The following is a 13,968-nucleotide window of genomic DNA, read 5'->3' as shown; positions in this document are numbered from 1 at the left end:
TAGTCCCACGGTGGGGAAATTTCACGTATTACAGCAGCAAAGTGGATAGCAAGATATGAAGCATAATTTACACTATAAACAGTATATGCAGATAATAAGTACCAAAGAGCAATATAAACATTATAAACAAGGAATGTAGAAAAATACTATATGAACAATTTAAACAATATTACAACAATTATACATTCACGTTACTTAATTGGAATGCTTATTTCAATTAGAAAATTTTTTTTTGTGAAATCAGACTTCAAATTTGTTAACATTTGTGACATTTCCAAAGCGTCTCTTAAGTGAACTTCGCAAAGCGGAACCATACAGCGCCAAGCAGCAGGTCCTACACGGACGTCTTTATACGACGCAGAGCCGCAGATGCAACGGCTGGGAAATGGTAACTGAAACGCTGCTTTTGTCTGTATAAATATCTTTGTACATCTGCAGCCACATGAAATAAACCACTAGCTAAAACACGTTACGAGCTGGTGTTTTGTTTTAACGTGTTAAATTAACCAGCAGGGATCCGCTAGCTTCTGTTTGGGTACTTGTGTTCGCTAGCCGCATGCTAAGCTAGCTAAACTGAGGAGTGAGTGACTCTGGGCGCTGATGTTGTGTTTGTTTCTGCAGGCTGTCACTCTCCACACAGACCTCGGAGACATTAAAATTGAATTATTCTGTGAGCGCACACCCAAATCATGCGAGGTGAGTCAGATATAATATGCTACACTGACAGCTGATGGACGGAGGGAGTTCAATGTGTGACAGGAAAAAATGGAAAAAAGGCTAAAATGACTAGCTAATCAACATCTAAACGTAGCTTTAACAATGTTGAACGTCCTTTTATATAGATTCAGATTTATTGGGTTTCAGTAAATTGCAGCTTCCTCTTCCTCCTCTTCTTCTTATGTTATTTTATTCATTCATTCACTCGTTTAATTTGATTATTTTTAAGAAATATAGGTATCATGGCAGTGGGTCTGCTTTTCATGTTTAGCTGTGATTTGTCTTGTAAATCAGACTAAATTGCATCACGAGCCACACATTCACCATGTTGAAATGTGAGGAGGAGGAGACACCCTGTGTGATTTAGTGTTAAAAGTCTACGATTTGGACATAAATGTGTGAATGAAATCCTGCCACTTCCTAACATTTTTTTTTTATTATTATTATTAATTGATAGAACTTCCTTGCCCTGTGTGCCAGCGGCTTCTACAATGGCTGCCTCTTCCACCGAAATATTAAAGGCTTCATGGTTCAGACTGGAGATCCTACAGGTGTGAAGCTTTGACTTGTACGTTTTTTGTTCGTTGAGTTGATCTCTCTGCACAGTGAAGCTTAACTCCTGTTCTGTTTTTCCTGTTTGTGAATGAAATGACGTAGGCACCGGTAAAGGAGGAACAAGTATCTGGGGTCGCAAATTTGAAGACGAGTTCAGTGAACACTTGAAAGTGAGCACCTTCTCAATCTAACTTGTTTATACCTAAAACTCATCTGGCTTGCTTTTTCAAACACTGTCATACATTTTCCTTTGTGCTCTTCTAATTTTACAGCACAACGTAAGAGGAGTGGTGTCAATGGCAAATAATGGCCCCAACACAAATGGATCACAGTTTTTCTTCACATATGCCAAGCAGCCCCATCTGGACATGAAGTACACAGTGTTTGGAAAGTAAGCAGTCCGCAGTATCAATTAGCAGTACTACTATGAGCAATTTATCCAAGGTTCAAGAGTTACTGTTTAGTTATTATAATGGCTCTGTGTATAAGTAGCTCCCTGATGATTTCAATGAATTATAGATTAATGTACTAATACTGTCCTCCCGTCAACATACAGGATTATAGATGGCTTGGAGACACTGGATGAGCTGGAGAAACTGCCTGTCAACGAAAAGTCATTCCGACCTTTGACTGAAACTCGGATAAAGGATGTGACCCTCCATGCAAACCCTTTTGCAATATAGAAGACAGTGTCCACATGTGTCGACATGCAGGAGACACTGACACAGACTTTTCACAATAGGCAGGACCAATAAGAGGAGCTTGATCTGGTGACTCTGAAGTCTGTAGTCATCTGAAGCGAAGGCTGAAGGTTTTTCTGTTTACCGTCATGTGTAAACAGTTACATCTGCAGTGAGGCAACAAATTCCTGGCTTTGTATGGAATTGGTGTAAGGATTATGGACTTTTTTGTACATTTAAATTGACAATGCCTTGTGCTAAATAAAAATTTTATACTTGTTTGCTATTCTGTTGTCTGAACATGCCATTTATACACAAAAACACAGCACAGCTGCTGTCTGAAAACAAAGATACACTATATGGACAAAAGTATTAGGCCACCTACACATTACACCTGCAGGAGCTTTTCTGACATCCCATTCTAAATCCATAGGCATTAATATGGATTTGGTCCCCCTTTGCAGCGAGAACAGCTTCCACTCTTCTGGGAAGGCTTTCTGCAAGATTTTGGAGTGTGTCGGGGAATTTTGCCCGTTCATCCTGAAGAGCATTTGTGAGGTCAGACACTGATGTTGGACGGGAGGGTCTGGCTCACAGTGTCCATTCTAGTTCATCCCAAAGGTGTTGGATGGGGTTGAGGTCAGGACTCTGTGCAGGCCAGTCAAGTTCTTCCACACCAAACTCAGCCAGCCATGCCTTTATGGAGCTGCTTTGTGCACTGGGGCTCAGTCATGCTGGAACAGAAAAGGCCTTTCCCTAAACTGTTCCCACAAAGCTAGAAGCAGAGAATTGTCCAAAATGTCTTAGTAAGCTGAAGCATTAAGATTTCCCTTCACTGGAACTAAGGGGCCGAGGCCGAGCCCGTAGCATTATCCCTCTTCCACCAAACTTTACAGTTGGCACAATGCAGTCAGGCAGGGAACGTTCTCCTGGTATTCACCAAACCCAGACTCGTCCATCAGACCGCCACATAGAGGAGCGTGATTGGTCACTCCACAGAACACGTTTCCACCGCTCCAGAGTCCAGTGGCGGCGTGCTTCACACCGCTCCATCCGACGCTTGGTGTTGTGCTCGGTGATTTAAGGTTTGCATGCGGCTGCTCGGCCATGGAAACCCATGCCATGAAGCAGAGATGGGGACTTGAGTCGACTCAAGTCGCTGTTTTAATGACTTGTGACTTGACTTGACAAAAAATAAAAAACTTGAGACTTGACTTGGACTGGGAAGTTTAAGACTTGGGACTTGACCCGACTTGAGACACGATGACTTGAATGACTTGATTGTTGTTCATTTCATGTTTTCAGTTTGAATACAAAATATAAAATAAATATCTCTAGCCTGTAATATTACCCGGTATACGAGTGCACGCTGGGAATGGTGTTGTAATGATTGGATAACGACCTTGTCAATCAGTCATGCCCTCTCTACTACCTACCTTACGTTTTGGAGAAACACACCCCTCATATCAGACGGTCATCATCATGTCGGCGGTCCATCATTTAAAGAGCCATTCTGCCGAGTAAGTGCTTGTAAATTAGCTAATAGCCTATTACCCTGTTAGTCACTAGTTAGCTTAGCTAACGTTAGCTTGATGCAAGCATGGATACGAGATGGTTTGTGTGTGATTTATAGTCTCTTAGTGACTATTGGCGAGTTAGTGCATGACATGTAGGGCCTGACTGACGCTAGGAAAGCAGAGCAATAAAACAGAGCAATAAGTCATATTTTTTAAACAGCTTAACTAAATTGACCAATTATTTGATAGTTACTTATATCTTATATTTTCTCTTTATTAAGACCGGATTCTGCAGGTAAGATTGTAATAATGTTACTTGACTTGGACTTGACTTGATCTATTACAGCACTTGACTTGACTTGACTTGACTTGACATAACCTGTGACTTGACTTGACTTGCCCAAGAAAAAATTACTAAGGACTTACTAGAGACTTGAAGGTTAAGACTTGAGACTTACTTGAGACTTGCACATGGCTGACTTGATCCCATCTCTGCCATGAAGCTCCCGGCACACAGTTTTTGTGCTGATGTTGATGCCAGAGGAGGTTTGGAGCTCTGCAGTTACTGAGTCAGCAGAGCGTTGGCCACTTGTACACACTATGCTCCTCAGCACTCAGCGACCCCGCTCTGTAACTGTAACTCTGTAACAGGAACACCACTTACAGCTGATGGTGGAATATCTAGGAGGGAAGAAATTTCACCAGCTGATTGTTGTGGCGGTGGCATCCTATTACATTACTATTACAGCGCCATGCTGGAATTCAGTGAGCTCTTTAGAACCAGCCGTTTTTTGTAAATGTTTGTAAAGGCAGACTGCATGGCTAAGTGCTTGATTTTATTCACCTGTGGCAATAGGACTGAATGAAACACCTGAATTCAGCGATTAAGAGGTGTGGCCCAACACTTGTGTCCATATAGTGCATGTAGGCATGCTTTGCCCCTGTCATTATGGCGCACATGTTTAAAACTACAAATCAGTCGCGCCTTAATGTGTCATCACCTGCGTCATCACTGTTGGACGTAGCTTCAGCTGTGTTGACGCTGCGGTCCGGCTCAGTGTCCTCTGCTTTACATAACAGCCTACAGAGTTAGTAAAGTACAGGAGACATGGCTACAGAAGACGCCTGCAAAGTAAGAGTATTTTGTTTGAACAGCACGTGCTTTACTAGTTATTACCCATTGCTCTCATAGGCTGGTGATGACACGTGAAACCATCTTAAAGTCACGTAACCATTAACCTCTTGTAGACCGGATTGGACATGTTACATCTGGATGTGTCGTTGTAGGTGAACTCCTTGCGGGGGAAGGTGGCCCTGATCACCGGGGCCAGCTCGGGCATCGGGGCAGGAACCAGCGTCCTGTTCGCCAGGCTCGGCGCCCTGCTGGCCCTGAACGGCCGCGACGTGGGCAACCTGGGCCGGGTGGCCGAGCAGTGCAAGGCCTGCGGAGCGGCGGAGGTACAGCTGCCGGCCGCACACACACACCGAGCAGGCTGACTCAAGCTGGTCAGCATGCACTGGAGTCCACAGCGCTGCATACATCTTGTGAATGGAGAAAATATCACGCCAGACTTATTCTAAGAGGAAAATAATAATAATCATAAATGCATCAGTCAGATACATATAAAACACTGTGGCACTGATTTTATAAAAGCCGCTCTAATTCACCCAATACTCAAATAACATTCACATGAATTTCATTACCATGCACATAAATAGGAGTAATTCATGCACGTACGGCATAGAATAGCATAGCATAGAATATGTAAGCAGGTATCTTTTGTAATATTGACAATGTAAGTTTATTTATGTAAATACACATGTAGAAGTCAATACTCTGGTGGAACATGCCCTAGAGTTCACCGCCACAGCACGATTCAACTTGTGAATGGGGAAAATACACGCCAAACTTATTTTAAGAGGAAAAAAATAATTATTTATCCATATATACATACAAAGCACATAGACACTGATTTTATGGAAGTCACTCTAATTCTCTAATAACAACATTCACATGCGTTTCACTTCATGCCTCATGTATTTCATTATCATGCACATAAACAGGAGTAATTCATGCACGTAGAGCATGATAATATGTAACAAGGTATTTTTTTGTAATATTGACAATCTAAGTTTATTTATGTAAATACATCTAGAGAAGTCAGTACTCACTGATTCAGGCTGACACAAGGTGGTCAACATGCCCTGGAGTTCACTGCCACAGCACATGATTCACCTTGTGAATGGACCAAACTTATTTTAAGAGGAAAAAATAAATCCTTTATCCATGTATACATATAAAACACTTTAACACTGACTCTATAGAAGCCACTCTAATTCACTTAACGGTCAAATAACAAGTAACATTCACGTTCATGTATTTCATTACCATGCACATAAATAAGAGTAATTAATGCATGTAGAGCATGAGAATATGGAAGTACATATTTTTTGTAATATTGACAATGTAAGTTTATTTATGTAAATACATAAACTTACAGGCTGACACATGGTTGTTACCATGCCATACAGTTCACTGTATGGCACACTCCTTTCTCCTGTGAATGGAGAAAATGTCTTGCCAAACTTTCCTACACACATAAATTTCATTTCATGCCTCATTAATTTCATTATCATGCACATCAACAGGGGTAATACATGTTAAACATAAGTGTATGTAAGTGGTTGTTTTCTGTAATACTGACATTTACTTACATAAATACATATATAGAGGTGTTGCATGAGAAATTCTTTTATCATTCCAAATATGCACTGCCTTCAAAGTGATAGTGAAATTACTTGAAATCGTAAATATATATAATAGAATTGAATATGGCTTTCACACTGTTACACTCTAACACAGCATGTATTGAGGCTTTGAGTGCGCTGTATCTCAGGTTGAGGATATGTGGAGAGCAATATGTTTTCATATTTCACACCGCATACTGAAGCCTGTATATTTAGAGTAAGCAGAGAACATTAAGTGGAGGAGCAGCACTTGCTGTGTTTGAATGAAATGGGTCAACAGATATGAAATACTGAGTTACAAGTTATGTCTTCAAGTATAACTACTGTATATATAAAAATGTTTACAATACTCACACCAGTTCACAAATGCATTTTCATAACTTGCTCAACAACATTTTTCAAGCCAAGCCGCTGGTATCAAGAAGTGTGTCTTCTTTGATGCTACTACCTTTGCACAAAAATAGCTACAGTGTCCCTGTTTAACAAAATGTGTGTGTGTGTGTGTGTGTGTGTGTGTGTGTGTTTGATTACCCAGCCTTTGCTTGTCCCAGGAGACCTGACTGATGAGGAGACGGTGAGGAAGACAGTGGAGCAGACGATCGCTCACTTCGGTCGGCTGGATGTGCTGGTCAACAGCGCCGGCATCCTGGCCATGGGCAGCATTGAGACGACAGACCTTGCTCAGTATGATAAGGTCATGAACGTAAATGTCAGGTAGGATTTCAAAGACTTGACAGACTTTATATCGCGGAGAGACGTTAAGTGCTGCTGACTTTGGAATAGGATGTTAAATAGACACGAGTGTATTGGCTAAAAGTATTTGAATGGGATGAGCAAGCAAAGCAGTCTTGGACAAGAAAAATAGGACGTATTTGTAGGATTGTAATGATTAAAACAAAAGTTGATGTTCATTGTATTAAGTAGCCAGTAATGATAGAGTGCAAAACTGTGGTGGAAACCAAAATGATTCACCTTTTTTAAAGATTAAAGTCCCCCTCCAGTCATTTATTAAGCCCCAAAACGCCCCTAAAATGATCTATTTTCATCAATATTATGTAGTTACAAGTGTTTTTCAATGAGCAAAACATTAGTGTCTTAATTCTAACTCTAAACTGTGGCGTCTTTAAAAATGCGCAGATTTGCAAAATAGTGCAAATGCAAATGCAAATAGTTCCTGCCACAGGATGCAGAAGTTGTTGTTGTTGTTGTTGTTGTTTTAGCAAATATCTTGTTTATACTGATATTGTTCATGTGAGGCGGTCAGTTTGAGTTGTTCTTGTTGATCTTTTGAAAATAAAACACTTTTAATCAGCGCTCTGTTCACAGAACATGGAAGTCCTGTCCCACGGCACTCATGACAATTGTGCCGTATTTCATTATCTAACCATGATTTTTTTTTTCACTCACTCATTACCCATGGTTACACTAATATTAGTCATGTGAAACAGCCATTTCGAGTTGGTTACACCGCATCATTTGACGGGATTGGTTGTCAGATTTGTGATGTACTGAGTCTCGCTGGCCCGGGGTACGTCTGAATCTCAGATTTTAGGGAAGTGCACAGAAACTTCCACTTTCAGAAGAGGAATGTGGAAACACTTCTCTAGTGAGAAACTTTGCACAGATACAAGTCAGTATAGTCAAGGTCAGACATTTTAGGGAACGTAAACATTAGAAAACCACATGTTTGAGTGGATTGGGACTTTAGGAATAAATATTTTACTGAAAATGATGTCATATATTTCTTGGCAAGGAAAGAAGAGATCGCTGTGCTCCGCTGTGAGCTGATGTATTACCCCTGCACACGGAAAAAAGATTGGGATGTAGCCACTGCTGAGATCGATGGAATTTATCAGCTGTGCTATCTTAATGAAAGTGAAAATGAAGACCATTTTGTATCGCAGTGCCCTTATTATAGTAAACAACAGGCTGATTTGATTGTCAAGGTGAACAGAGAGGTAATTTGTTATGTATGAGACTTTGAAATTTTAATCTGATTGTTTGAACATGAGATATTTAGATTAGCACGCTGTTTAGAGAAAGCTTGGTAAAAGTACTGTGTAAATAAAAGGGATATTTGGCATTCTCTTTTATACAAATCTATATGTATACATGCACTACATATAGATATATCCATGGATCCACTATTTGTGTGAAGACATGGTTTTATCTACTGCCTTTCTTTCCTTCTTCTTATAATCTGTGAGCTGTGTTTTAGGAACAAAGTGTTAATGTGAAGTGTAACTCATAACTCTCATTTAATTTGTGTTATGTAATCCCGCTTACGTCCGGCTGCTGAATTTAAGAGTACACAAGATTCATTCCAGTCGTTGATGCCAGAATCAAGTTGAGAAGTATTTCCTGCCAAAGAACACTGGCAAACTTCATCTGTCCGCCCCCAACTAGTATGAATTAGGCGGATAGGTAAAGTTTACCGGCATTCTTTGGCAGGACATAGTTCCCAGTGAAACTCCTGTCTGTATTTTGGGTGAATTGTTCCTTTAAAATATTTCCTTCCATTGTGTTTTTATATTTTAGATCTGTATACCATCTGACTCAGCTTTGTGTGCCCCACCTGATTAAGACTAAAGGCTCCATCATCAACGTGTCCAGTGTCAATGGACAAAGATCAGTGGGTATTTTTGCAGCTGATAATGTGTGCCTTCCATATGTCTTTGTTACTTTATTAAGTTGTTTTTTTGGAAAACCTTAACACTCATTTATTTTTAAAAGTTCCCTGGTGTCCTGGCCTATTGTATGTCAAAGTCTGCCATCGACCAGTTCACACGTTGTATAGCACTTGGTGAGTTGACTATTTTTTTTCCCCTTGTACATTCAAAATGTGATTTAAATTCATAATGCAGCATCAGAGCACAGGAAGCCACACGACTGCTCTCTCTTTCAGAACTGGCACCAAAGCAAGTCAGAGTGAACTCTGTCTGGTATGTGCGTAATTATTATCTTACCATGTCACATAAATAAGCTCATTCACATTTTCCTACCCATTCATATCAGGGAACACACTGTTAAATTGCACAACACAAATCCTCAGAATGGGATTTCAAAAGGAAAATCGTTTGTTTTTGTTGGACTGCACTGCCTCTGACTTTGCTGAACTGATCTCATCAGCCCCGGTGTGATCATCACAGACGTCCACAAGAGAGCAGGGCTTGATGAGGAGCAGTACGCTCAGGTGAGCCGTCTCATTGCATCCATTTGAGGTTCCATACGAATGTGTTGGATCATTTGTTCAAGTCTGCATGTCCAGGGTCATGATAGTGTGGCTAAACTTAACATTGAATGCTAAACATACACTAACATAAGTAGTTTAGTGGCGTCCTGGTCACACCCGAGGTTCAAATCCAGCCTTGAATGTTTGTCATAGGGCTGAATGATATGGACAAAAGCTAATATTACACTGTCTTTGACCAAATATCATAACATTGATATTGTGACAATATTGTAGGGATGGCTGCTTTCATGAGATATTTACACACAAGATATTTGATAAACAGTCATTAGTAATATGGATATGATGACCAAGGAGTTAAAGTTAAATACAACATCTTGAACAGTCTGGTAAGTTCAGAAAACTGCATCCCATTACGGTAATGCAGTCCTTAAAACCAATAAGACTCTTAGACCATATCATGATATTACAGTATCCAAAAAGTCAGACAAAACCTCTGATCTCATATCATCGTCTTATATCATGTTGATATAGTATCAATATACGGCATAGTTCATCACGACATGCCACTCATCCCTAATCTTTGCGGTCTTTCTATTTTCCATGATCAAAGAAAAGCAGAGATGTCCAAAAAGTAATCTTTCACAATCATTTTTTTCCCCCCACCAGTTTTTAGCCAAGTGTAAGCAGACCCATGCCCTGGGCCGGCCAGGGGAGGTGGACGAGGTGGCCCAGTGCATCGCTTTCCTGGCGTCTGACGCTGCCAGCTTCATCACGGGGGTCGCCTTGCCCATCGACGGGGGCCGCCACGCCATGTGCCCAAGATAAGACCCGGCATGTTCCCACAGTCTTCGAACCAAGTGCTCCAAACCTCTAAGTCTGCGTCTGTTTTTGTATTCAATATGACTAAAGTTTGAATAATCCTCTGGATGCCGGTAAAATTGAATTGGGGAGAAAAGTTTAAGTGTCCTTGTGGCGGAGATTGGAAATAAGATGAATGGCATTACTTCAAGGGCACAGTTTTTCCTCCGTGTTTTCAATGGAAATAGCTTGGATGTCAGTATTTGACAAGAAGGTTTAAGGTGTGGAATGAGTAGAGGCAAGCTGGAGAAGTAGGCAGTTTAAATGCATTATATTTTCTCATTTTGCTGTTTTTATCCTGATGGCTATGAGGCCTTGAAAACATCTGAAGCTGGCTCATCAACAAAGGTTTCAAACATTTATTGAGTTGTCTGTTGAATCATTTGACTTTTAAGCGGAGCATAAAATGCCTGTACAGAACATTGTACTCCCCTGATGGGATATGTTGTGTTGCAATGGAGCGCTATGGTAGTTTAGTGTTGTGTGATGTGGGAAGTCCTCTGAGCTTATAGATGAGTGGGAGCAAACAACATTCCTGCACATTTTAGGTGACAAACATGATGCACAGTAAATAATAAAGGACGGGAACATGTCCCAAATGTACAGTTGATCGTTCAGTACAGTTTAATTATAAAAACACATACAATCTATAACATCTTTAAAGCTCCAAATGACCAAAAAAAACAATGTGCTGAAAACATGAACTTGATGTCTGGTTTTAAATTGGAAAGCCCATGGGAATTTAAATAAATTTTAAATAGCATCCACTGAATATAATAAATGTTGCATAATTATACACATTTACATTTTGAACATGTAAAAAAAAAAAAAAAAAAAAAAAAAACCTAAATTAACTTATAGTGTCAAACTCATACAAAGAATATTGCAAATGTCATAAAATACTACCTTGAAAAGATAATTTAGTGAATTTGGCCTCTTTGCATTTATACTATACAATCTTCCCTTTTTTAAGTAAAGTACATACATAGCTTTTCTGAGATCTGACAAAACTTAATCACACGAGTGTCAACTATTTCAGCACCAGATGTCACCTCTGCGTCACCCCAAATTAACTCAGGAAACATCGTTTGTTGTGAGATGCGAGGTGCGGTACGAGGTAGCATCTTGACACGCGTTTCTCGGTTCACACTGTGGTATCCTTACACTCACTTTAACAGAGAAAGTACCACACAGCAGTTGTTTGTGTGAGGATAGTTCTTATTTCTCAGCATTGGACAGTTACTAGAGGCTCAAAAGACTTACCTGGAGACACTGTGTGTCCTGGGCACACTGTATACCTGAATGAGTGAAAATGAAGTTGAGATCAGCCTGAATCGTTTCATGAGGCTGTGGAACAATAACTATTGCACTTTATATTACAATATACAGTACATATACATGTATAAATAATACTTAAAAGATGTAACATTAAATCGGGAATTATTGCATTTGCAGGTGTAACTGTTCGATGTTTCTGTACAGATCTCTTCTGTGAACTCTTAAGACTTTGCAAAATAAGGGTATCAGACCGTGAAGGGAATATGTTACAACATGGTCCACGAGAGATGACAGAAATGAGACTTTCATATTACTTTCTTCCATTTTGGCATCCAGGTCTTGTATCACAGAAACAAGTCTCTGAAAAAGAAGCTTATTATTTTCCATAGGCGGATTAGTGCCAGATGTCTCAGTTATCTCTGCATTTCCAATGGGCCTCCCCTCTCTGGCGCCCCCTCCTGTTTCTGCAGTCCAAGCATATTATGTGTGGAGAGAAATTGGGGTCTGCTGTCCTAGAAACCTAGAGAAGCACCAGTCTCCCCTGTCCACCCTCCCCCACGCAGTCATTCCTTTGAGGAGCGCTCGAGGCCTCCACAGGTGCCCTACAAGAAGCACACCGGTCCAACCTCCAGGTGATAGCGCGAGTCAGGCTCTGTGATCGGCAGATTGTACACATCCACAATGGGGAGCAAGTTTGGATCCTGGGTCTGGAAGATAAAGTGGGTCTGATGCCAGCGGCCATCTCTGATCTGAAAGCCAAGGTTGTTTCAGGTTACATGGTGAATAAAAAGGGTTCATACATTTTGAACTAACATTTTCACTATTTCCTAGACTTCTTATATGGTTAGATTGCTGGTATCAACCATTATTGTAGGATTGCATACCCAGCAGTCGTCCCTGGGTATGAGTGGCTCCAGAAGGTCTCCTGCCTGAATCTTTTCCCCGGTCCAGGCCTTGAAGCCCACAGCCTTGGCTGAAGGCCGCAGGGAGGGTCCCGCTGCCCACACAGGAGCATTCAGGCAGTGGATGGTGATGTGCTGCACGGCCTCAGAGCTCAGAAGATGGATGAAGTTCATCTGGATACGGCCCACTCCTGTGTCAAACTAAAAGAAAAATGATATTTTTCATCAGTCTCCGTCACAATGATTTCTGCATATTTGACAGCACATTGAAGTATCATCATGTGTGTCTCTAGGGTTGTCTTTTGGGTTTACAATTCAACCCAGACATCGGGTCTTTCTCAACACTTGTTTGTCCTCCATGATGTGTTTGATGTCGAATCTAATGGCTCAAACACAATTGTAATATAAAAGAATGTGAAGACAGGGGACTGATAAACATCCTTGCCAATCCAGGATGCATCAGACTGTGACTTGGCTGCCCCGAATGAAGACCCCGGGAGTTTTAGGGAAGCCCCCGAGGCTCACTGTGATAATGATGCCTCACGTCCAAACAGTGCTACAGTCGCTCGTACAGAGCCAGTTGAAACGGGTGAGAAAAATGAACAGATGTGCGTCTCAACTGATCACAAGCACACTTTGTCACACACAACCCATGTCACACTGCAAGGAAGCTTCCCTATGCACAACTCTGTGACAAATTTACTCTCTCACACACAACTTGGACATCCTCCACAAGAACAGCTTGGCACATTACAAGTACAAGCTTACATTTTATTTAAAAAGGTGGCCATGCACATTAATAAACTTAATACAATGGAAATGAGCCAAATTTAGCCATTTGGACCAATTATCACCTGTAATCCTCTGGGCAGGTTGATGGTGTGAAACATGTACAATAACAAAGCCATTTAAAACACAGTCACTGCAGACACAATATAAAAGAAACAAGCAACCTCAGACACAAAACAGCACAATGAGAGACATCACATTTACTTTTAAGAAGGCGATAATTATATGTTATGAAAGCAAGTTTGACTGTCCAGACACCGCTGTTGAACAGCTGTGGATAAGGATTGAAGGCATGTGATGTTCCTTATTTATGCAGGCCCGCTGTTCTGGTTTAATACTGCATGACGTGAACAGGTTGTTTGTCCAAAAGCACTTTTTCTAAGTTGTATTAATCTGTCAGATCTTGAAGATGCCTGAGTGGTTGGATTTTGTTTTATCTTGATGAATTCACAAAGTGGAAGTGGCCGGAGGGTTGTACAAAAAAAAATATGCAGAACTATCTGCATGATTTATTAAGTTATTCCAATCCAAAATACATTTCCTGAAATTTTCACAGTGATGAAATGTGTTGGGCTTTTTGTCTAATATTTTCCAGTGTCTACTTTCTGGGTAGAGGCTCCAAATTGGTGTTAGTGTTGACTTACATGAATGTGCCCAACAGCAGTTCACGTGTAAACGATCATAGATGTGCATCATTTAGGCCTCGCAGGTTAAATTATTCCTGATATGTC

General features: G+C 40.7%; 3 protein-coding genes across 3 annotated transcripts in view; 2 read left to right on the top strand and 1 right to left on the bottom strand.

The window, feature by feature from the left end:
- The first annotated feature begins 294 nt into the window (after nucleotides 1–294).
- On the top strand, nucleotides 295–2,238 carry ppil3 (peptidylprolyl isomerase (cyclophilin)-like 3). The gene is made up of 6 exons (XM_030060197.1): nucleotides 295–388; nucleotides 622–696; nucleotides 1,175–1,268; nucleotides 1,375–1,442; nucleotides 1,545–1,663; nucleotides 1,829–2,238. Exons 1-6 carry the CDS (start codon nucleotides 386–388, stop codon nucleotides 1,953–1,955), a joined length of 486 nt encoding a protein of 161 aa, XP_029916057.1. The 5' UTR covers nucleotides 295–385; the 3' UTR covers nucleotides 1,956–2,238.
- A 2,212-nt stretch (nucleotides 2,239–4,450) lies between these two features.
- On the top strand, nucleotides 4,451–11,112 carry LOC115365271 (3-oxoacyl-[acyl-carrier-protein] reductase FabG). Its single transcript, XM_030060191.1, has 8 exons — nucleotides 4,451–4,601; nucleotides 4,757–4,927; nucleotides 6,753–6,931; nucleotides 8,756–8,849; nucleotides 8,951–9,020; nucleotides 9,123–9,159; nucleotides 9,347–9,410; nucleotides 10,077–11,112. Exons 1-8 carry the CDS (start codon nucleotides 4,578–4,580, stop codon nucleotides 10,233–10,235), a joined length of 798 nt encoding a protein of 265 aa, XP_029916051.1. The 5' UTR covers nucleotides 4,451–4,577; the 3' UTR covers nucleotides 10,236–11,112.
- A 959-nt stretch (nucleotides 11,113–12,071) lies between these two features.
- col27a1b (collagen, type XXVII, alpha 1b) overlaps nucleotides 12,072–13,968 on the bottom strand; it is a 56,362-nt gene continuing 54,465 nt past the window's right edge. The window contains exons 59-60 of the mRNA XM_030059700.1: nucleotides 12,431–12,649; nucleotides 12,072–12,295 (exon numbers count right to left, since the gene is read on the bottom strand). Of these exons, the coding sequence (XP_029915560.1) occupies nucleotides 12,149–12,295; nucleotides 12,431–12,649 (366 nt within the window). The 3' untranslated portion in view covers nucleotides 12,072–12,148. The remainder of the gene's footprint in view (nucleotides 12,296–12,430; nucleotides 12,650–13,968) is intronic.

This window comes from Myripristis murdjan, chromosome 9 (genome assembly GCF_902150065.1).
Source record: "Myripristis murdjan chromosome 9, fMyrMur1.1, whole genome shotgun sequence".
Classification (NCBI taxonomy): Eukaryota; Metazoa; Chordata; class Actinopteri; order Holocentriformes; family Holocentridae; genus Myripristis; species Myripristis murdjan.
The sequence above is the reverse complement of the archived record's forward strand: the minus strand, read 5'-3'. Positions and strand labels throughout refer to the sequence as shown.